This window comes from Larus michahellis, chromosome 4 (assembly GCF_964199755.1).
Source record: "Larus michahellis chromosome 4, bLarMic1.1, whole genome shotgun sequence".
Lineage (NCBI taxonomy): Eukaryota > Metazoa > Chordata > Aves > Charadriiformes > Laridae > Larus > Larus michahellis.
In genome coordinates this window covers 4,816,962-4,839,171 of record NC_133899.1, presented here as the reverse complement: position 1 = coordinate 4,839,171, position 22,210 = coordinate 4,816,962, and the positions used below count along the sequence as shown (strand labels likewise).

The window sequence follows — 22,210 nt, the reverse complement described above, 5'->3', positions numbered from 1 at the left end:
TCCAGAAAGTACTGAAGATTTAAGATACATCCAGCAACAAAATCACCAATGAAACCATTTTTTGGTAAAAATTGGGCCTTCATGGTTGTTGGCAATTGTAAATAGGTTTTTGCACTATAGGTTTCAATGTGATCCTATTTCTAGGTTACTGAGTTGTGTCTGTTAAATTATCTAGCTGCATCTATTACTAAATATTATTATGCAAAAATTAAATATTACAAAAAAGCCTAAACTACCTGTGTGACGTGCATCTTGAAAAATAGCATGTGAAACACTTACTTGTGCAACAAACACCAGGTTTTCTGTGATGGCAATAGTGTCCGTTCGTGCATCTGTTTTCTCATAATATGAGTTCAAGAAGTTTGGTATTGATAAGATTATTTATAGTTTAAAACTGTAGGCATGCTACTGGATAGGATAATCATACTACCATATGCATCCATGAAGCTTTGAGCTGGAAATTACTTATTTCAACCCTGTAAAATGTTTATAAGGGAGGTCGAGTCAGAGTGTACCAGCAATGCCGTGTGACTGAAATGATCAGTCAGCGCAGCTATTTAATGCTGCGTTCAAAATCTAAAGGCTGAAATGTATTCAATTACAGCGTTTGATGGATAATTTTAAATGATAAATGTGGTTCTGAAAATGAAGTCTTTCAGAGGAAAGGCAAAAAGGTTAAAAAAAAAAGTATTTCTACACATTTATTCAGTTCTGCTCTCTATGGTCTTCTGCTAGGTAAAGCAGAACACAAAGCAGAAAAATAAACTTAATCTCACTTTTCTTGTCTGTTATTGCATTAGTAATAGAACATTTTTCTAACATTGAAAATCCTATCAAGATATTTTTGGTGAGCAACTTTATTTTAGTTAGTTTTACATGATATAATTTACCTGCTGTCAAATCCAGTTGAAGTGACGTAGTTTGGTACTAGCATATTCCAGAACATGTCAGGATTTGATGAGCTATGAATATTGTGTTTAGTAGTATGCATTTTTGTAAGACTTTTCCCAACCTTCTACTAAACAGACAGTGCATTCTTCTCTGAATGTCCGTTTTTTCTGCAGGAAAATGTTGCTGTTGTGTAACTTTGGCTCCCTGATGAAGAGGCAATCCACAGGCATGCCTATTTTTTTGATGTTTTAGTGAGGAAAAGGAAGGTCTGATTACTTGTTGGGCATGTTTTCTGTGGTTAAAACTTACACTGTCTTTGAGTTACTTAGTATGAAGCTTGTTTATCTTCTGATAAAGAGTAATTCTTTGTAAGTGGTGTCTGTAGTAACATTAGGGCAGGTGACTAAACTCAGTCCACTCCTATCTTGCTCTCAGCTGTCCCCATTTAAGGGTATGTATAAGCTATTTGTAGAAGAACATACAGTGCCATCTATTGAACAGTTACGTGATCCTGCAGCCCTGCTTTTGAACGAGTGACACACAACCATATTTGTAAAACATTTAACGTATAGAATAATTAACAGCCTACTAGAGACTCCAGTATGTTTCTTTCATTTTCATTTTATTCTTTCACATAAAATGAAACAAACACAGAGCCTCTAAAATAATTTTTCTTGGCCTACTTTACGTTCAAGAAAGTATTTGGAAACCTTTCTCCTTTCTTAAGTAGACCTAATATTTTAAGTTGGTTTTTTGCAGCTGATTCTGCATTCCTTAGGAAGGGGTTCCTCCTGACGGATAAACTTATCTCTATGATATCAGTTCATGAAATGTTGGGGGTTTTTTTCATTTATATCTTCAGTATCTGTGTTCACTGAACAATTTTTATATGACAAGTGACCTTATTACAGTGATCTATTGTTTGTTACTTCCATATTTCTCAAGATACTCTTTTACTCATAAACAAGGTTGTTTTACAGTTTTAGGTGGTTTTTTGTTATTCAGGTGCCATAGAATGTACTTGGTGTTATAGTAACAAACGTTTAGTTCTGCAAGACACCTCAGATAGAAACAAAATAGTTTAACTCTCTTTGATAGGCTCTATATGGTTGATGGATTGCTACTGATTTGAGCTTAAAAATCAAACTCTTGGTATTGATTGGCCTGAGTTTCTGTGTGTGTTTTGCATTGAGCTAGCAAGTTACTTAATAGTGATGGATTTATAAATAGGTTACTCCAAATAAAAGAAATTATCTTATATTTGAAGCAGCAATATATTGATGAAAAGTGACCTTGCCAAGTAGGAGGAGGATGCTTTTTGGTGATGTAGCAGATGGGAGTGAAGAAGAACTTTTATGCCATTTGCAACTAATTGCTATTTTATTGACTAGTAAAGTCTAATCATTGTGTGCTGCATGTATCAACATAAACTAGGAGACAGCAGCAATGGTATAGAGACAGGAGTAGACCTAGGCACAGATGACACCAGAATTTGGTGAAGAATATTATTAGGTGAAATCTTGTTTATCTCTTTTTAGACAGGAACTTGTGCAATAAGATTCTATTTGTACTTACTGGGGCTACTGGCAATTACGTTGGTAACAACGGTGACACTTCAAGCCGTAATTAAATACAATTCATGAAAATCATACTGTGTTGTTAAAATACCTCCCTCTTTTTTTAAAAAAAAGTTAAGATTTTAATACACACAGGCCCATCATTTAGAAAAGATCTGTACTGTGATCTTAAGTCCCTTAATTGACATAGCTATGCTCAAGGGGAGTATGATGGAGTAAAATACCATAGGATGAATTTCTATTACTTTGTGAGTGCAATGCCGCTTTGGGATTGAATACATGAAGGTTGAATAGTCTATGCAAGAAGTTGCTGTGATGTTTCGGAGCATAAACTTCAGAGGGTCTGTTCAAGGACTTCCATTTCTAGGTCATTTGAGGTTTGGGAAAAAAAAAAAAGCTATGCCTCTGTAGGTTTTAACAGATCAAAATGATGAAAAATTTCTCCTGCATTGTGTATTTGTTTCTACTGTATGTTTAATTTTCCAGTCTTGTCATGGTAAACCTGTTTGTTTGAAATTACAGTTGTCTTTATTTAATTCCTATTGGTTTGTAATAGGGCATGCTTCTATTTCTGTTATGACTTTAATTCACTCCTGGTGTTCTCTTAGTGATTATCTCGGGGGTTACAAAAATACTTGTTTCAGTTACAGCTTTGCAATAGGAGAAGCAAATTTTACTGCAACAGCTTGCTGTGGTGAGTTCTGGAAGTTTATTCTTGTTAGGATATTTTATTTTGCAGGTACATGAAGGACAGTCTTGCTGATTGTTATAATTCAAAAAGACCATTTTCATTTGCAATTTCTGGTGCAAATGGTATTTAATGAATTTTGTGACTGACTATATCCAGACTTTATTTTTGCTGCAGTAACTTTGACTTTTGAATTCTCCCATTGTTGCCAAATATGTCATTTCCTTTTTCTATGTGTTTCTTCCCGTTGCATCAAGCAGTGAAAAAGTAGAGATCTGCAACATAATAATTTTCCTTGCAAAAAATGTTTTAGTTGTATTTTTGGACTCAAAATTATTTCTGTTAAGATTTGTAAGTTATCAAAGGTTTCAAAAGGGTAAAAAAAGACAAAAGATGGCATTTACGTTGTAAGTCTTGGAATTCAGGAAATTGCTCACATGGGGATCATAATTTGCAGTTTAGGAGAAGCATGAGAGAGAAAAAGAGAGGTCTACTCTATCGCCAGAAACAAAATAGGTGTAGAAATGCAGCATGGACAAAGTCCTGAAAGACAGTGAAAAATCACTAAGTCAGAAGTCCGTTTGAGATCTACCTTTAAGAAAATGCACACAGGGATTGCTGCTGTCGTAAAACATAGAGTGAGAGTTCAGAATGAAGGGAAAGTGGTGAGGAAGCCTATCGTTAATTGAGGAGATGCCTTTACTAACATGCTCGGTGCAGTAATTTAGAGTTGACTGAGATCTCAAAGAAGGAAAAAAAAAAAGAAATTCCAGTGAGACACACTAGAACTGCTAATTATACCTTAAGATTAATAGTTTTAACATGTAATGCTGTCATCAGAGCTGAAGGCCAGTGAAGCATTTCAGAAAGTTCCTGGGATAAATGTAAGCACTAAAAATAAAAGAACATGAAATAAGTTATGTCTTTTGATGTGTCACTATGTAGCAGACCCTTGTTGATCCTTTGGGAGCTACATTAGAAATGTTTGACTACTCAGAAGAGAATATTACTGTGTTAATTTTGCTAATTTGAGGCTCATTGACTAAATCTTTCTGTATTGACAATTAATGTAGAGAGATGGTCCAACATGTTAAGAGTTACAAAGATTAGTTTTAGAGATAGAAAACAGGTAATTAGAAACATTTTATTTCAGATCAGGCTGCCCTTGGCATATCTTTCCATGTCTGCAAACTATTTTCCACTAAAATGACATGTGGAAAACTGTTCACATACTTCCTTTTTTTATATATATATGAAATGTATACCTTGCCATTATTGGCAAAGTAGAAAAAACAAGTACTCTGTTAAACTGAAACAGAGAAGCTGCTAAATGCTTGTGGTCTGGGATGTGCTAATCCGTTTAGATGTTGTTACCAAGAAGATCAGCTGTCTGAATTACAAGGGTATCTGCCATAGACATCCTCTTGCAAAAAGCAGCTGGGCATCATGTGAAATTCAATAAAGCTGACTGTAGACAAAAATCAGCAAAAACTCATTTAGTTCAGAATAACGGGGAAAGATAAACAGTGCTTTGTTAGTTTCAGTGCTTGGATATCGTTGTAACTGCTCAGGCCAGGCAAAGAATAGAAGAGGAAAATGAAAGCAAAGTGCTAACTGTGAATACTTCTGTGATATATTTAGCCAATCAGATGTCAAAATTCAACCTTCATAATCTAACAGTTTCCAACCTCTTAGGATGATTTTGAGGAAGACTGATAAACTCATTTTTACTGACACACATAACCAAACATAGAATATGTAGCGAATCATGTAGGTGGCATTTCCAGCACCCAAACCTTTTATCACCAACATTGAATTGGGTTTTCTTTGGCTTAGCAAATAGAGTCAACAAAATGTAAAATGTTTACTAGAGAAGAATATGTTGAGGAAGGAGAGATGTACGTCATGGAAGGTAGTTCATCATGTGGTCAAACAGGTAGGTTCCAGTTGGTAATGCAGGTGCATTGAGGATGCCAGAGACTGAGAGACAAGTTGGAAGTAGATTTAGCAGCAGAATAAAAATAAATCTGAAAATTACTGTATGGGTACAGAAACAGGACACTTAACAGTTTATCATCATGGCATGCTATGTGCTGGAAAAAGGCAATGACAGACATTTTGTACAGTAACACAACGCTTCACAGCAAAGACTTTCGGCAATGGGGGTTGTTTTGCAGCTCTGCAGTTTGAATGGGCTTCGTAACACACAGCCCCTATGACTTGCAATACAGTCATCTAAATCCTATAAAGCAGATGTAAATAAATCTCATCTAGTTCTCTTTATCTGACTTCTACTGACTAACCTTTAAAAAAGTGAAATTTTAAAGACAATAGAATTGCATATTACGAGGGTATGGAAAATACAGTATATAAAATATGCTGATATTGTTTCAAATTTTGAAGAGAGCAATTTATTTACAGATATAAGCATATTTCTCAGAAAGTCCACTAGGAAAACCTTGCTTCCAAATTATCAGATTTTTTTCTCTTCATTGACGCTTAGATCCCAAGCACTCTTATTCCCTTCTTGGATGGGGCTTTGAAGGACTCCTGGCTGCAGCTCATCACTCAAAAACTGACAGCATAAAGAGGATGAGATGTCATCCCAGAAATGCCAGGAATCCCAGAGCCAGAAGCTTGGGCAGCGAGGCAGCAGTATGCTGCATGCCCTCCAGTCCAGCTTGGAAAGCCCTCCATACAAGTGCTCTTGTGATTCCTTGTTTTGTTGCTTTAAAATAGAGAAACCTGCTTGGTTACATCTGTACTAGACTGGTATAAGCTTGAGTATTCCTTGACTTCTAAGACCTTTTCCTACTTATTTGTAGGAACAGATATGTTAAGCAATAATAAAAAAGAAAAATATATGTGTGTGTGTGATATATACCTGACATTTACACTGACCTTTATTTCTTACAACTAAATAAGTCCTTTTTCTTGTCACTGATGCATTTTAGATCTTGAATTTTTGTTGTTGGTCTGATTAGTTACGGGCTCTCTCTGACCCTGTTGCTTCTTGAATCCTTCTGTGAGATGAAATTTGTTAAACTCTTGCCACTTCCTACATGCCATTTGGAGTTATTTTCAAGCAGTAAGAACAGTGAGCAGTGCTTGAATACTGCTAGGAGCTATTTAAAAGTGCAAAGCCATTTTTCATCATTTCCTATGTAAGCGTCTTTGTTGTTTTTGTGGTGCAGCATAGAGCCTAAAAACTCTGGCACAGCTTGTGTCTTAATCCTTTATTTCAGTCCTACTTCATCTCTCTTTCATTTTCTTTAATTTAATATTTTTGTGGTGATTAGGCTTGATTGCTTTGGTGAATCCCGATATGTTCTCTCTTTCCCCCACCCCCTGTCTTTTTGAGGGGGAGTTCAACATGTGTTCTCTTGTGATATGGGAAGATTTTAATTAGTATTTATATGATCAGCCGTAATACTTTTGGTCTGTGTGAAGTACACATGGCTTCATTTCAAGAGCTGTATTGCTCCACAGATTTGAGGGATGTCCTTTACTTCTCATTTGTTCACTGAGGTTATTTTTGGAGTGGGCATTCTAATTTCAAACCTTATAGATACTATTTAACAGGAAGTATGCTTCAGAAGTCATTTTAATTCCATTTTTGTAGCTATATGAAAACCCCTTAGAAATATGCAGCTTTCTGTTGTGAGGATGCAGAAAATTATTTTCAGTTGTGGTTTTATATCTATACAGCTGTAGAATAGTGCTTAATGGCGGGAAATGAGACACCGAGAGGACAATCAGGTTTTCAAAGCTCTTTCAAAGGTGTTTTGATTTTAATAGGATATATTACCCAGTCTTGTAAGGCACTTTGAAAAATCACACTGTGCGCATGTTGGTAGCTTAATAACCTTTGTAAATCTAATTTTACATCACTTGCTCAGCAAGAGATAGAATTTAGCTATCAGTCTTGTATTCGGAGATCAAAAAACCTAGATTCAAGCTTGATTTAAATTTTGTCTGGTGTACAGCTTTGGTGAAGTCATTTCATCTCTGTTTCTTCTCCCATCTTTTGCCTATCTTATTGATGTAATTGATTTTCTTTTGAAACACTCTGCTGTATTGCGTCAGTTGGTTCCCTCAGCTCTATCATAATTAATCAGGGTGGTTACGATCAGTTTGAGTACCTCATACCTCCTTTACCCCCACCTCTAAAATGGGGACAGTGATTTTTGAGCTTTTTTGAAAGTTCTTTTGTTGCTTGGACTTCAGCAGTCCTCAGGTGCAGTGGGGTTTGCACATGCACCCAAAGCCCATGGGGAAGCTCTGCCAGGCTGGCAGGACCTCGGAGCAGCCACTGGCCACCCACCCTGACGTGCCCTGCCGCACAGTGTCCTTAGACGGTGACATTTAGCAGAGGAACTGGATCTAGGGCATAAGATGGACTGAAGCTTTGAAAACTTGCTAGTTACTAGCTTTGGATTTTATATATAAAACTAAATATTCTGTGAGTATCAGAAGGAATCTGGAATGTGCAAAGTATTGCTTCTTTCAAATATTTAATTATTAAAAATAGGAAATCTTAGAATAATAGTCACAAGAACTTGCAAGAGTAAATCTTGTCTGCTCCAAACTGACACAAATAACTGAAAATATCATTTACTGCTTGATGACTAGCTTTGCTCTTGATGTTTAAAAATTATCTTCAGGAGTAAGTGGTAAAAAATATCAGATTGTTACCTGTTTTATGGGTTTATTTTTTGTGTTGACACACAAGAAAGCTTCTAAAAAATCCCAAATTGTTTATTTTATTTTTTAATGAACTTAAAATCTCAAAATATTTTTTTTAAATTGGATTTAGTGTTGTCCTGCAGAAAAAGCAGAGTTCATTTTGGTATAAGCTTTCTATGAGTTTGTATTTAATGTATTCTTTTCTCTGAGGTTTATGCCATCATTCTCCATAAATTTTTTTCTGTTTTCCTGCTTTTTATACTCACAGCGGAGAAAAATTTTCAGGACTTAAGTTCTATGAGAAAACAGCGCCTTTTTAGCAATATTGTGATTCAGAGACACACAGCTGTGTAAGAAAATACATTTACTGTGACACTAATAGCATTACAGTATATGCATTCAATTAGATAGTGAATTCATAATTGCTTACTTTAGTGCTATGAAGGAATTCAATATATTAAAATAAAAAATATTAAATGTAGAGCATTTTAGCTTCATTTTGCAGCAATGAGCGTATTTCACTGATGGCATCTTCTAGGCGTATTCTGTAAAGTGAACTGCAAATCAAGAGGCATGCTGGTGCGAGAAGACAGGCTGTACTACTGCCAGTACAGGATAAAGAACCTGGAAAACTCCAAGTACTCTTATCACTAGTTTAATCATTCAAGATTTGTTTTCTTACACTGAGGAAGATCCTTCGCCCAAGATGTAGTGGCTTTTCTGGATGGCCAGTGCCAGGTTTTTCAGAGAGATGGACAATTACTGATGTTATTTCAAGCCAACAGGAGGTGCAGGTGCAATAGGCTTTTGCAGGTTGGCCTTACTGAATGTAAACTGGCGAAGGCAATGTTCTTGCGCTTCCCACTTCAAGGGAAAGATGAATAGTAAGATATTCACAATAGAAAGATTTACTGCACAAAAATTAGTGTGGAAAATATACAGAAAGCTATTCTTTAATTAAGGCAACTTTCTTGACTTGAGCTGGTTTTGTTTAAAGAAAAATCATTTGAAATAACATGGGACTCTTGTTATGCCTTATAGCTTCATATAAATAAACCCCTCTATTAACAGGTTCAAAGGCAACTTTAGCTTTAAAAAGGTAACGGTTCTTATTAGTAAAAAGTGTATAAACTATGAATGCAGTTTGTACTCCTGTTTCTCCTCCTCTGTCCCTTCTTTCACTCAAAACGAAACAAGAGTTGTTAGGCTTGACAGGTCTATTTAGGAATGATCTCATGGCAGCTGCAGCTGGGAAGGACGCAGTTACATGGACCAGTCAAAATTGCATTAGGTGGGCACGAGACAGCTCCTGCCACCAGTGTACTACCAGATGGGCTCCTGCTAGACCATGGGACAACAGTCCGGTCGGTTCCTTAGAGGATTCCTGAATTTTACTCAGCCTAGACAAGGCCTTCTCGAAAGGTTAACGATATTCTGCATCGTTTCCTCTTTCCGCACATTATCTTTTTCTATTACTTCACTTTTATGTCTCCACTCCATTCCCAAAAAAACCTCTAGTTTTGCTGTCTAATGACATTTAGCTTCAAACATAAATTGCAGCACAATTAATTTTGTTAAACACATTTTATCTTGCTCTTCTATTGATGTATGTGGTCTTGTTATCAAGCATCAGACCAGTCACTCCAGTTTGTTTTGCTCTTACTTCCCCAATGAAGAGTTGTGTCGCAGTGTGAGTGCATAAATTAAATCCTACTTTCTTCAAAGTCTAGTAGGGTAAGTAAATATGCATACTGTCGCCTTTTTTTATTTTTAATTAGGTTCCTTAAGTTTGAGGAAATTTTAAAAAGTTAAATCATATGAAGAGTACCAGTTAAATATTTATTCCTTGGTACTTGCTGGGAAGAACTTGCTATGTTACACTTCACAAACCAGAATATTATGATGTTGAAATTGACCTTTCAGTCTGCTTATATGACTAATGATTGAGACCACTACCTCTAGAACTAGTGAGAAAAGAACATCTTTGACTGTTTATAATATTAAATTCCTCTTCCTTTTCACAAAACTTCTATTAATGTGTCTACAAAGCCTTGCATCTGATATGATCAAAGAAGATGAAGTGACTCTTACCTAATGAAGAATTCATCTGTTGTTATTCTTTTGGGAGATAGAAGTCCTGGGGTTTCTGAAATTTTTGATTAATTAATGCACGCAGTTAAGAGGTAGTTGTGCTAAGAAAATAGGAACTATGAAATAACAGCAGGGTAATTCAAGAATTGTAAGATAGGTCAGTGCAAACCGTTTTTTTAGTGAGGTCTTTGCTAAAGCTCTTCAGTCTTTCATCTGATTTGGAAGTGCAGAACAGTTATAGTTTGACGGGTCATTGCAATTTAGGTGCTAAAATGGTGCTATTTAGGAAAATACTGCTTAAAGGTAGCTTGGGGGACGTCCTACTTACATGAGCCTTGTTTTTTAATTTAGCTTTCCCTTCATAATTTGGATTTCAGGGAGTCAGACTTGCTGAGTAGAATCGAATAACAATGCCACTATAGAAATCATCTGGTATTGTACAACTAATGCTTGATTCAGAGAATGCACTAAAGTGGTCGGTATTTAAGTCATATATTATGTATGCAGACAACCCCCTACACTTGCTCTGAAAGAAAAAGCTTTTTTGCATATTGGTTTTGCTCTTTATTCTTCTTTTGTTAACTGAGGTTAAAAAAAATGGTAAAAAGAACTAAATTATTTGAATGATTGGTTAGGAATCTTGTTTGGAATCTTTTCCCACTGTTAATTGGTGTAGTATTGCTTTCTTCAATTTGTGGACCATATACAGCTTACATCTATATATTGCCCAACTTGCTGTGGTTTACAGAGAAAAATTTAAGGATTCACAAAAGGTTCAGTTCTGAAATGCTCTACATTTTCTTCCAGTAGTGGTTTTCCAACAAAACATGTTACAGATAAAACGTGTCTAATAAAGACAGACGCCTTTCTTAAAATAAAAGCCAAGACACTGCTGCTTCACCGCAAGTCTTCATGAGTATGAAGTGTACAGAAGAATACTGATACCTGGAATCATCAAGGGTAGCGCTTTAGGCTTTCAAAAGTCCCTCTACTGAGCATTAACTGAAAGGAGATGTTTAGTGTCTTCATACTGCAACAGTCCTTTCAGACTGGAACTGCCTGTATTTCACTTGTGAAGGTATTGCAAAACAGCATGTTAATAAAAGGTTACGTGACTATTGCTAGATAAGAAACCAATAAAATTAGAGTGATAAATTGTGTATTTTTTTAGGGAATCGGAATGTAATTTTTTAAGTGGATGCATTAGCAAGATAAAGCCTCTGTAAGATGCTCATAGGAGTTCTTAGAATGGCTAATTAATCCCTTCCCACCTGGGCTCTAACTCTGAATGTGAAGCTAAATTCTCCCATTGCAGGTAATGGTGCCATTTTTTGCCATCTGTGCAACCTTACTGAGGTAATCGATACCCTGTCATCACGTACGTTGAGATAAAATTATCCGTGCCTCTTAGAAGCAGTGTATTTTGGTTTTATATCCTCTCCTTCCATCTCTTCTTGTGCCGTATAAAAATTAGCTAATATTTTATTCATATTCTTAGTAGCAGCAAAATTTAATTGTAATTAATTTCTGTGTGTCTGAATTATTGTCTTCTCTGAGTTGTTTTAGGTAATTGCATCACTTTTTTACTAAAACCTTTGACTATAAAGATAATTTCTTTACTGCTTTTTATGACACAGAGAGGGCCAAATGTTGGGGTTTTTTTTGTTCTTACCAGGAAATTGCCTACATGAAAGATCCGTATGTGCATTGCCTTTCTTTACTGTCAATCCACACTTAATAATTGATCATAAATAAACCTAACAAGGATTCTCAATAATAATTCTAACCAAGCTAGGAATAAATAAAGCCAGCAGAAGTCTGTACCTAGACACACCTCAAAATAACTGAGGTTGGGGCAGGTAGTGGTATGGCAGTTTTTTGTAAGGGGACAGGTTTTTGAGCGTACCCCGGTTCCGGGATGATGCACCTTTCCTCTGTTCGGTCAGATTTTACCGGTCAGATTTTACCCGTCGGCTTTCCCTGACGTGGTGGGTTCACCCTGCGGGGGCTGGAGCAATGGGGTGAGAAGCTTATGGGTGGAGATGAGGACAAAACACTGGGCAGCATTTTGCCCTTTCTTACACACGGTTTCCTTGAGGCACCACCAGCGTCGCTGAGGGGCCACAGCGGAGCTGGCTGGAACCGCCTAGAACCGGTTGGAACTGGCTGGAGCCGGCACGGGGCCGCCCTGAGCTCGCCTCACAGAGGAGAGGCCCCGGTGGGCCGCCGTACAGACACCCAGTGCGCCTGTGGGCTCCTGGCCACGGGCACCTCGAGCTTCTGGAAAGCTGCTGGTTTCACACACAGAAATTGACTGGTTTTATTTAATTTTGGGGGGGGATGGGTGAAGCTGGGTACGAGGAATGTGTAGAAAAAGTCATCTGTTGAAAAAACTGGAAGAATTCCATGAGAAACATTCTTATCAGCAGCAAATTGGAAATTAAAATTAGAAGGTAGTTAATGACTAAAGAACCCATATTAGACTTTGAAGATAATTAAGTACTAAAAGATATTCCAGGTTTACTTATGAAAAACTTTAAATTTATGGGGTAATTTTGTGTGGGCCATTGGCTGTCTGGCTGCAAAGTGCAAATAGACATTTATATGCAGAGAAGGAAGGTGGCTATCCAGAATCATTTCACCAAAAGCAATAAATAAATGGAAACAACTGTTCTGTGAAGAGAAACCTTTGAAATGACTTGAAGTAACAGTAAGAATGAGACTGGTTATCTTTTCCTGTAAATGTTGTTGCTGACTGCAGAGTGGAAAGGAATCAAGACTATATAAACTAAAGCAGAGTTCTTAAAACAGGTTTGTGCTGCTTTGACTCAGCTTACCAAACTTCCGGTAAAATCCTTATATTTGGGGTGAGGAGAAAGATCCTCGCTTCAGATATGGTGAGGGAAATTGGATGGGAAGTCAAGAAATCCCTTTTGAGAAGAGAAAGTTTGTCTAGACAAACAGGCTAAAATCTATTACTGCCTGCGGTTTTCTATTTTTACATTGCTTTTCCCTGTTCAATTGGTTTGCTTAATTTTATCAGTGTTTTTCAGCTATATTAGAAGCAATATCTAAAGTCTGCTTTGTGACCTGTCGTGGAGACTTGTGTTGTGAGGTGTAACAGTTCCCATAAGCCCTTGATTATCCTTTGTAGTTTACATGTATACTTTTGTCAAAAATGAAATTGGGATTTAGCTTCAAATGTTTCTGAAAATATGATTGGTTAGATTATGATTAACATAACTTCATCATTATGAACATAATTCCATAACTTTTAAGTTGGAACATTAAAAGCATAGTCAATATTATCGGGTTTTCACATACTAAATAGCTACAGAGCTCTGCAGATATTTATTTTTGTCAATTTGCCCAAATTTGTGCTTGCCACTTTTCCTTAGAGTTATGTTGCTAAAATCAGGTAGGAACTTCGATACTTTCTGAATGTTCAATTAGAATCTCTTGCTATCAAAAGAATGAATGCAGTATCTTCCATACATCAGTCATGTTTTACATTAAAACTAAATTGGCTTTCCTGCCTTTTTTCTTTATTGAAAGACTGAAATCTCACTCTTCTGATAGTTAGGCACAATCTAATTTTCCACCTGGTTTTATTTACAGCCTGTTCAAAGTAATTTGGGTTTTGTGCCAATTCTGTCTTTTACTTGAATGCTGCTTTCTCTTGCATGTGTTGTTTGTTTTTTTTTTTTTAAATAACGATATACTTCTGTTGCTGTTCTTTATTTTGTTAGTTTTTTGTTTTGTGAGTGGTGGGGCTTTTATGGAATTTTTTGGGGGGGGGTTTTGGTTGGGCAAGATAAGATATAAGGCAGCTTCTTTCACAAACTGGTCATGTAAAGATAGATGGTCGTAATTTCAGTGCTGCAGGCTTTTATTTTGAAAACATTGTAGAAGAGTGGGTTTAAAAGGAGCTGATGAGTTAACCCATAATGCTTAGGACAAGCCTGGAAATTATTGTGCAAAGACTAATAAAATGAAGTCCTCTGTCATCTTAATAAAATGAAGCAGAGATCACGTAACTGTTCCTACGGAGCTGTCATGCCAGCTTTTTGGCCAGTTGGTCTCAGACACAGTGGACTTGGCAATACTAAAGCAAATCTATTTCACTCATTAATAACAATCTCCTATTCTCTTCCTTAATCTGTGCAAGTCTGGGGGAAAAAAACTCTTAGTGTTAGATCAGTCTTGGCTTTAGATGACTTATAATTTCGCTAAAGCAGCCGAAGTAGTTTTTTAAATTTAGCAAAGCCTTTTTTCTTTCCAGTGAGCAGTATAGTCACGTAGTATTGAAAGATAGATTAAGAGCAAATTATCTTGAATTTGAAAATGAATTTGCTGGAATTTCACAGAGAAATATTGCTATTCTTCCATTTCCCAAAGCAATTAACACAGTTTCGATGAGTCAACATTTACAAAGATAAATCTTTTTGTCAGCAGTTTCCAACTGTATCTAAAACTGTATCTAGCTTTAATGTAGTTCAGTTATAAGACTGCATTTTCTTTCCTAGTCCCCAGTACATCCTATGCAATCCTAAGATTACTACATTGACTTTAGAATACAGAGTTAAACAAGCCCTGGAAATTGAAGGGGCGTGTGCCTCTATAAAGCTTCAGCTGTGCCAATGCCACATGAATTTGGTTGTCTTCATGTCAGAGTTATTTGTTTGCTGTTAAGCTATATACTTAGTAAAAAATAAGACTTGGGAAAGGCTTGCAAGAACAATTGCTAGGGAAGTGAGTAGATGTTAAAATGGACTGTGGCACTATTTGCAAAGAGTGTATGTGAGTAGATAGGTTACTTATAACAAATACTTCTACTCACACCCAGCATGGTGAACTGTAAAAGTGGAATGTACTTATAAGCATAACAAAATACAGAGAAATGTGATAATAAGTCATCCATTTTAATAAGGAATTAGAATTCTGACCTAATTCTTTCCCGGTAGGATTTATCACTAGTTTATAAATAACTTACAGGTATAAGACATGGCAATGAAGAATAAATTAGCAGAATAAACAAAATGCTCAGAGACTTCCAGCCCCTGCTGCTACCACTTTCTCAGGGAAAGACTGGGAGAGGGTGATATTAATGTCTGTGCTCAGGTTCATTTTCTGGCTGGCTTAACTCCATTAAAGAGTTGAGTCTAGGGATGGGTATGGTACATGAAAATGATAGCCGTGTCTCTGATAAGTTTATTGCTGTGTTTTACTGACAACTTGGTGAGGAGAGAGAACCACAGTTATAGCATGCAGTTGCAATCTGACCATTTTTATTATCTCTGAAGTTTTGGCATGATTTGCCCTAATGACTGATTAAGTTTTGGTAACTCATTGTGACTTTCATTGCAAGTGGATAGGAGGGTTGACATAGAATCATAGAATGGTTCAGGTTAGAAGGGACCTTAAAGACCATCTAGTTCCAACATGCCTGCCCTGGGCAGGGACACCTCCCACTGGACCAGGTTGCTCAAAGTCCCATCCAGCCTGGCCTCGAACACCTCCAGGAATGGGGCATCCACAGCTTCTCTGGGCAACCTGGGCCAGCGTCTCCCCACCCTCAGAGTAAAGAATTTCTTCCTAATATCTAATGTAAATCTCCCCTCTTTCAGTTCAAAACCATTACCCCTTGTCCTGTCGCATACATTCTATGATCTTTCTTTCCAGTTTTTGGAAGTAAAGGAAGTCCAAACAAATTTTCAGATGCATATGTCAGCTTTACGTTCAGCAGGTGCTTTCCTGCATTGGGATGGGAGAGTGTGCGTGGAGGAATACCTGCTTATATAAGACTGTGTGTTGTTCTGTCCTTCCATACCTTATTAAAAAAGCTGGAGGACTGTCAAAATTACCTAACATAATACTCCTGCCATTATCATTGAGCAAATGTATTTAATATGTCTAATGCATTCTTGCCCTTTTTTTAAAAAAAAAAAAAAAAAGGAATAAAAATCCCCCAAACCAAACTTTGAACTGGGCATTAGGAGATGTGTCAATTATACTGTGATAATTCTATTTGTGTCTGCTCTAAATGTGCTTGAAAAATGTAAAGAAACAAATTCTGGCCAAATCTTCACATGATTAGTATAAAATTTCCAGGGGGTCTTTTTTTCTTATATTCTAGTGATTTCATTCTTCAGGTGTTTCCAAACTGCCAAGGAGTATCTTCATTTGAATGTACATCTGTCTTTCTCTTTTGCTTAGCTTTAAAATCTGCTCTGACCCTAGTCCAAAAGAATGGGCTGCAAGTGATATCCTTGGCAGGGTCTGCTTACAGCAGTGCTGAGCTATTTTTTTTTTTTCTTACTCTTTGCTCATTGTGATAGCGAACTAATGAATTTACTCCTTTGTTTTTGTTCTTACAGCTTGAAGTTGAAGTCACAGATATAAGTGGGAAAACCATTGATGGTCCGGTCCGCCTAGATATTTCTGTTATTGATCAAAATGACAATAGACCAATGTTCAAAGAAGGACCTTATATTGGCCATGTCATGGAGGGATCCCCTACAGGTAAGTCCATGCCAATCATATCTCTATAAATAACACCTGAACAAATTCTGTGTTGATAAATGCATTATTGTGATACTGTATAACTTTTCTTGCTGATCTTGTGGCACACTAAATCCTTCCCCGGCGTATAGAGGTGGGAGCAGCCCTTTAGGACAGCAGGTAATAATTTTTGAAAAACATTCAAGTCTCTGCAGTAAAAAAGAAGAAAAAAAAAGGAAAATAACATCGTTTGTAATGAAAGCTTTAATTTAGGTTTACACATTTTTATCCATATCTGGAATCAACCCCTGGGATATGATTGGGATTCAGACCAGACATGTACGATTTCTGATGTACCACCTTTTTCTCTGTTAGGTTAGCTGCTGGAAGGGTCATTTTTATTTGTTTATGTAGCATGAGGCTGAGCACATCATGAATATGCTAATATTATAGGTGAGATTGAAGTGCTGAACAATCTTAGTTGTGTAAATGCAGATAAAACAGTTGCAACAAAATAAAACCACGTTTTGAGAATTAAAGTTCGTAATGAAAATGTTATGATTAAATTCACTGTTGATTTTATGTGATGATGAAATTCTGTAAGAATAAGATACTGTTCCAAATTTCAGTTTGGGTACAAACAAGCACCCTGGCTAAACTCTTCCTGCAGATGAAGGCTGAATTAGTACATGGTTTGTTTGTTGTTGTTTTTTTTTTTTTTTTCAACTGTTGTCCTCAGCTGTTGTGCAATTTCGTTGTGAGTTATTGAGCAGCTGTTGCATTCCACTTGAGAGGTATCTCCACTGCATTTTTAAGTGGTAATTGTAAGATCAGATTATGTTATGGAGTTAACCTGGGTCTTGGTGAAAGAAATCTAAACCAGTAGAAGCTGCCATTAAAATTAGTGGAGCGACAGCGATTTAATTGGATCAGAATTAGGGGTTATGTATTTATACATCTTTCTATACATCATTGAACACAAGACCTTATACAGTTGAAGCTGTGAGTGCAGACATAAGGTTTTGGCTGTATAGGCATACTGAAATATTTTGAAATGAAAGCTGCAATCAAGTATATTATATTTTTATGAATATTTAGTATTCATTGAAGCTTAATGTGGTGACATGTGCTTTGTTTACTCTGAACAAGGATAGACATTACCTTTCACTTCCTTGTATTGCATATTGATAGGACTAGAAGTTATTCTATGACCTTATTTTATTATTTATGAAGTTCCTAGAAATCGTGTAACCTGTTTAGTGAGTTTTGCATTTTCACATATAGTTGCCATTGTTTGAAAACCTGTAGATATGGAATGCATTATGAGCTGCTCCTTCATCAGATTAAAAAGTGTGTTCAGGTAAACATTCTTTTACCTTACTTGTGGCAAGCATGTAATGAACTAATTGACAATCTTTTCATTCAAACAAGAAACATGTTTTGTATTTGTGATTGTGGCTGCAAGTGAAACAGTGACTCTTTTTTGTTGTAGGTCTGTAGCACATTCTTAATTTATTTCCGATATTGATGGCTTATTCAGAATTCAAAAGAAACTTCCTTAGACTGTCCCACTTGCCATTCCCCCTATGTTGTAACAAGAGTTTCATAATTAACTGAGAATATATTGCTAACAAATGTCAGAGATTCCTTTGCACAATTGGTCAACAGTATGTGACTATCTAATCGGATCAAGGGACCAACTTTATTACGTTTTCATTCAAACTTCAGCAGCTTCTTGTCACGCTCATTTAGGCACATATTCCTAGACCACTGTGTAGGATGGTGTAGTTTTAGTAGATTCACAGTCCCTAAATCCAGTATTTCAGTAAAAGAAAGTGATGCCAAACAGCTCAAACCGTGTAGCGTTTAAACTTTAATCCTGCTTGGTAGCATATGAGCTCTGGATATGAGCTGTGAGTTCCTGCAAGTCTTTCAGTGGCCTCGTGTCTCTCTCAATCAAAGCACGATTTTACACCTCTGACTTATCCCATGCGCTTCCCAAATAATATTTAATGTTTAGCTTTGACTATTAATTCCAGTCTCTGGGACAATATTTAACTGTTATCTGCTATATGTTCTTTCTTTACTGAAACTGTGTATGAAGTTTTTCTCTGCCAAGAAATTTTTTTTTTTTAACTGGTAGTTCCCTATTTTTCCTCATCTATAAACTATCCTTGCTTTTCCTTTTTTCACTCCTTATACGGAAGCTTATGCTTCTGATTCAGTATACGTGTTTCTCAGTCCAACTTCTAGTGAATTCTGTAATTGTTTTGTCTTGCTGCACTTTGGTATTTATCCATGTAGCATTTGGCATTTTTATTGTCTTACCTGTTAATCAAATTTTGAATAATTTTTCTCAACTTCATCTTTTTCTTATTCTCTCCCTCTTTCCCTCAGATATTCATACCATGAAACTTCATAACCTCATTTTCCGGGTGTCAAGAACACCAATACTTGCAAAATTATTTTGTGCAAAAGCAAGCCTGTAGAATCAGTGTTAGCTAGAACCTGTCATAGTTCTTTATGCAGATGGCATCCAGTCAAACAAGACTTCATGTTGTTTACATCTGTTTTCCATAGTTCTTCAAATTTTATAGCATATATCTTAAAATTATTCATCAGATTCTGCTGTCTTGCTGCTCCCAATCAATAGTTGCATTCACAGCTTGATAGAAATCTTTATATGCGTGTGTTTGCATGTGTGATTCCTGATTCCTTCTTATTGTACTAAAATTGTATTGTTGTATTTCCTTTTTTTGAAGTTCCAAAAGAAAGGTTTTGCATTATATGCATAACCTTATTTCCTACCACAGCCACCTTCATCCTCATTTAAGCTCTGAATCCAACCCATTCACTGAAACAGTCTTCTGCTGAAAAATAAATAATGCTCATATGGTTATCTTGGATCTGTCTGGAGAGAGTTAGCATCAGAAATTTAAATATATAAATCTTAATATTCAAGGGAATGTTTATATTGGACTTCCTTGATGTTGTTGCCAGCTTTTTATTGTTTTCCAAAATTACTTCTTTCCTTACGGGTTTGAAAGTTTAGTTCCTTAATTAGGGAAAGACATAGACTTTACAAGATTACAGTGAAATGTTGTGCCAAGCCTCTTTTAAGGACCCTCCTGTCTCTGCCATTGGAGATAGCTACAAGTAGAAGAAAACAAAAGCAAACATGGAGATAGTGTGTAATTTTCATATTTATTTGATCTGCCTATGAATAATTAAAGACTCTTTTGTGCATAGTCCCAGTGAGGTTGTGTTTTGGTGGTGTTTTTAATACATTTTCAGTGTTATTAAGGCCATTCACCTTTTTTTGTGTGTGTGAGTTTTGAACTCACAGTAAACACCACTGGTTATTAGTACATCTACAATTTGTGTGTAGATGGCAATGTAGAGAGGCAAATACCTGGGCATAATTACTGAGAATATAAACTTGTGCATGCATTACATGAATAAATATTCATCTGAATTTCAAGCTAGGGCTTTCCACAGCTTATAATTAACGATAAAAATATGTAAATGGTAGGTGATATAGTAACATATTTCTTTCTTGATAGATCTTTTCTGGAGAGATTTCATGATATAGTTAGTTACAGTTAATTAGCTGTTTTCATGGAAAATTGTTGTATTTCTGGAAGTAGCCTAGAGTCGAATTCTAACAAAAGTACGCTCAAATGTATGCTTAAAGTCACCACAGATGTTTTTAGATTTCTATTAGGAGGTCTTTCCCTGGACAAACCGCGAACTTGGAGGCTATTTATATATTTAAAAAAAAAAAAAAAGCAGGAGGAGGGGGAAGAGCAGTAGAAAAATAGTTTGTGGGGTTTTTTTATTTATAAAGTCTCTAATTTCTGTATAACTTCTAATTTCTCAATAATAGTAGAGCCTGATTCGGTGACAGCTATGGCAGTTTTTTCGACTGACTGTAATGGGTTTTGTGTTAACTGTGCTGATGATTTCTCACGGTTTTGTTTTCTAAGTTATGACCCAGTTTATTTCCTACAGATCTCTGGTCCATCCAGCTGGCAACTCTAGGGTTTAAGATCTGTGTCCTGCTGCAGACTTACCTCAGTACCTTAATGAGAGTGACGATAATATTATGGATTACATAGGCAGGCAGAAACATTTGAACGTCTCACTCTTTAAAGGTTGGGAAGTGAAGGCTGGTTAAATGAACTTGGCAGCCATCTCATTTCACTTGCCGGAGGCATTTATCAGAAATTATATTAAACACATTTGACACTATGTGACTCGTAACAATATGCTGCGAGCCCAGTGGGGTAAAATCTTAACTGCAGTGGTTGGGAGAATTGCTTGAGAATTGCATGTACATAAAGTAACTTGTTTTCCATGATGCCCAATAGCCTGAATACATTGCATTCCAGCCAAGGAGCCCCACACCAGGACTGATATGTGTCTATAAATAATTGCTAAAAATAAAGGGACATTTGGAGACATTTAGAGAAGAAACAGAAAGAATTAATAAGAGTAGCCTAAAGGGTTGTTCAGTATCATAAAATAATAATTTGTAAAAATGGATTAAGCATGAGGAAGGGTCTGAAGCGCTAAGTATTATTGATAGCTATGGGTTGCATAATAGTGCATGGCTATGATTCAGATAAATGAAAACTGGTTCTAAAGATGGTTGCTTCTTATCAAGAACAACCTGCCCAGGACAAGGGGGGTTGTTTTTTTTTATGCTTACCTAACAACAACATGGAGGTTAGTACGCGAATGAATACAAATGAGATTGGATATGATAGATGAGAATGAAAAGATACCGGGAAAAGTAAACTATGGGCAGGCTGGCCTGGCAAAGCAGCAAGGGATGTATAAGGCATCTTTGTCTGATACGTACCTGTTGTCATCTTTGATACATTTCAAATATTATGGTAGTATTTTCTGGACTGAGGGGTTTTGATTCCTTGTAATCCCTGCTGGTTTATGGAATAAGAAATTTACCAAAGCTGTAAAATTAATAAAATTACATTGAATTTGGTGAACTCTCCAGTCCTTTTGACCTATAAATCCAATAACATGGAGGAAACTTCAAGGGTGCTTTTAAGTGTTTTCTTTTAGCCAAAAAATTAACATTAAAAATAAAATAAGAAAAAAAAAGAATTTTCACAGAGAGACATGAAAAGAGAACAGTAAAGGATGTAGTTTCTATTTATCTAGGTAAAAGTAGCATCTGAAATTTCCAGTGACTTCTGATTCTGCCTGCTAAGTGTTAAGATGATACTTCTCCTTCAGATGATACTTCTCCTTCAATCTTTTTTGTTACAAAAGATAGTATGTTCTGCATAAACATACAGTTGTTTTTGTGGGGTTTTTTTGTGTGCATTGCACATATTTTAAAAATAAGAATACACTTCCTCGAAGATTGAACTGGAGAGGTAGTTCAGGATATCAAATCCTAAATAGCATGAAAACCAAAATGGTGTCCAACATCAACACCCCTTTAGAGCAAGCACTAAACATCAGTTGATGGTCTAGGTCTGAAGTAGAATGTGGGCTGGCATAGATTTATTGTGCTGGTGGTTCTTACTGTGCTGAATTTTAGTCAAAGTATGATGGGGAGATTTACAAAGTTTTTGAGAGTTCCACACAGAAAATCTGCATTCGGTTTAGTGGAGTGCAACCATTGTATAAAACTAATCCACCAACCAAAATGCTTCCTAAGCAAGTAGTCTGGGGCAAATACTTGAAAAACAGTTTGAGCGTAGATAGAGTTCATGACCATAATAAGAACAAAATATTGAATGTTTGA

The 22,210-nt window shown here is 36.3% G+C and overlaps 1 protein-coding gene across 5 annotated transcripts in view; it reads left to right on the top strand.

Annotated features, from left to right (window-relative positions):
- Nucleotides 1-22,210, top strand: part of CDH13 (cadherin 13) — a 508,761-nt gene that overhangs the window by 276,240 nt on the left and 210,311 nt on the right. For all 5 annotated transcript variants that reach the window (XM_074582826.1, XM_074582825.1, XM_074582824.1 and 2 more), the window contains one exon: nt 16,311-16,455. In XM_074582826.1, the coding sequence (XP_074438927.1) occupies nt 16,311-16,455 (145 nt within the window). The remainder of the gene's footprint in view (nt 1-16,310; nt 16,456-22,210) is intronic.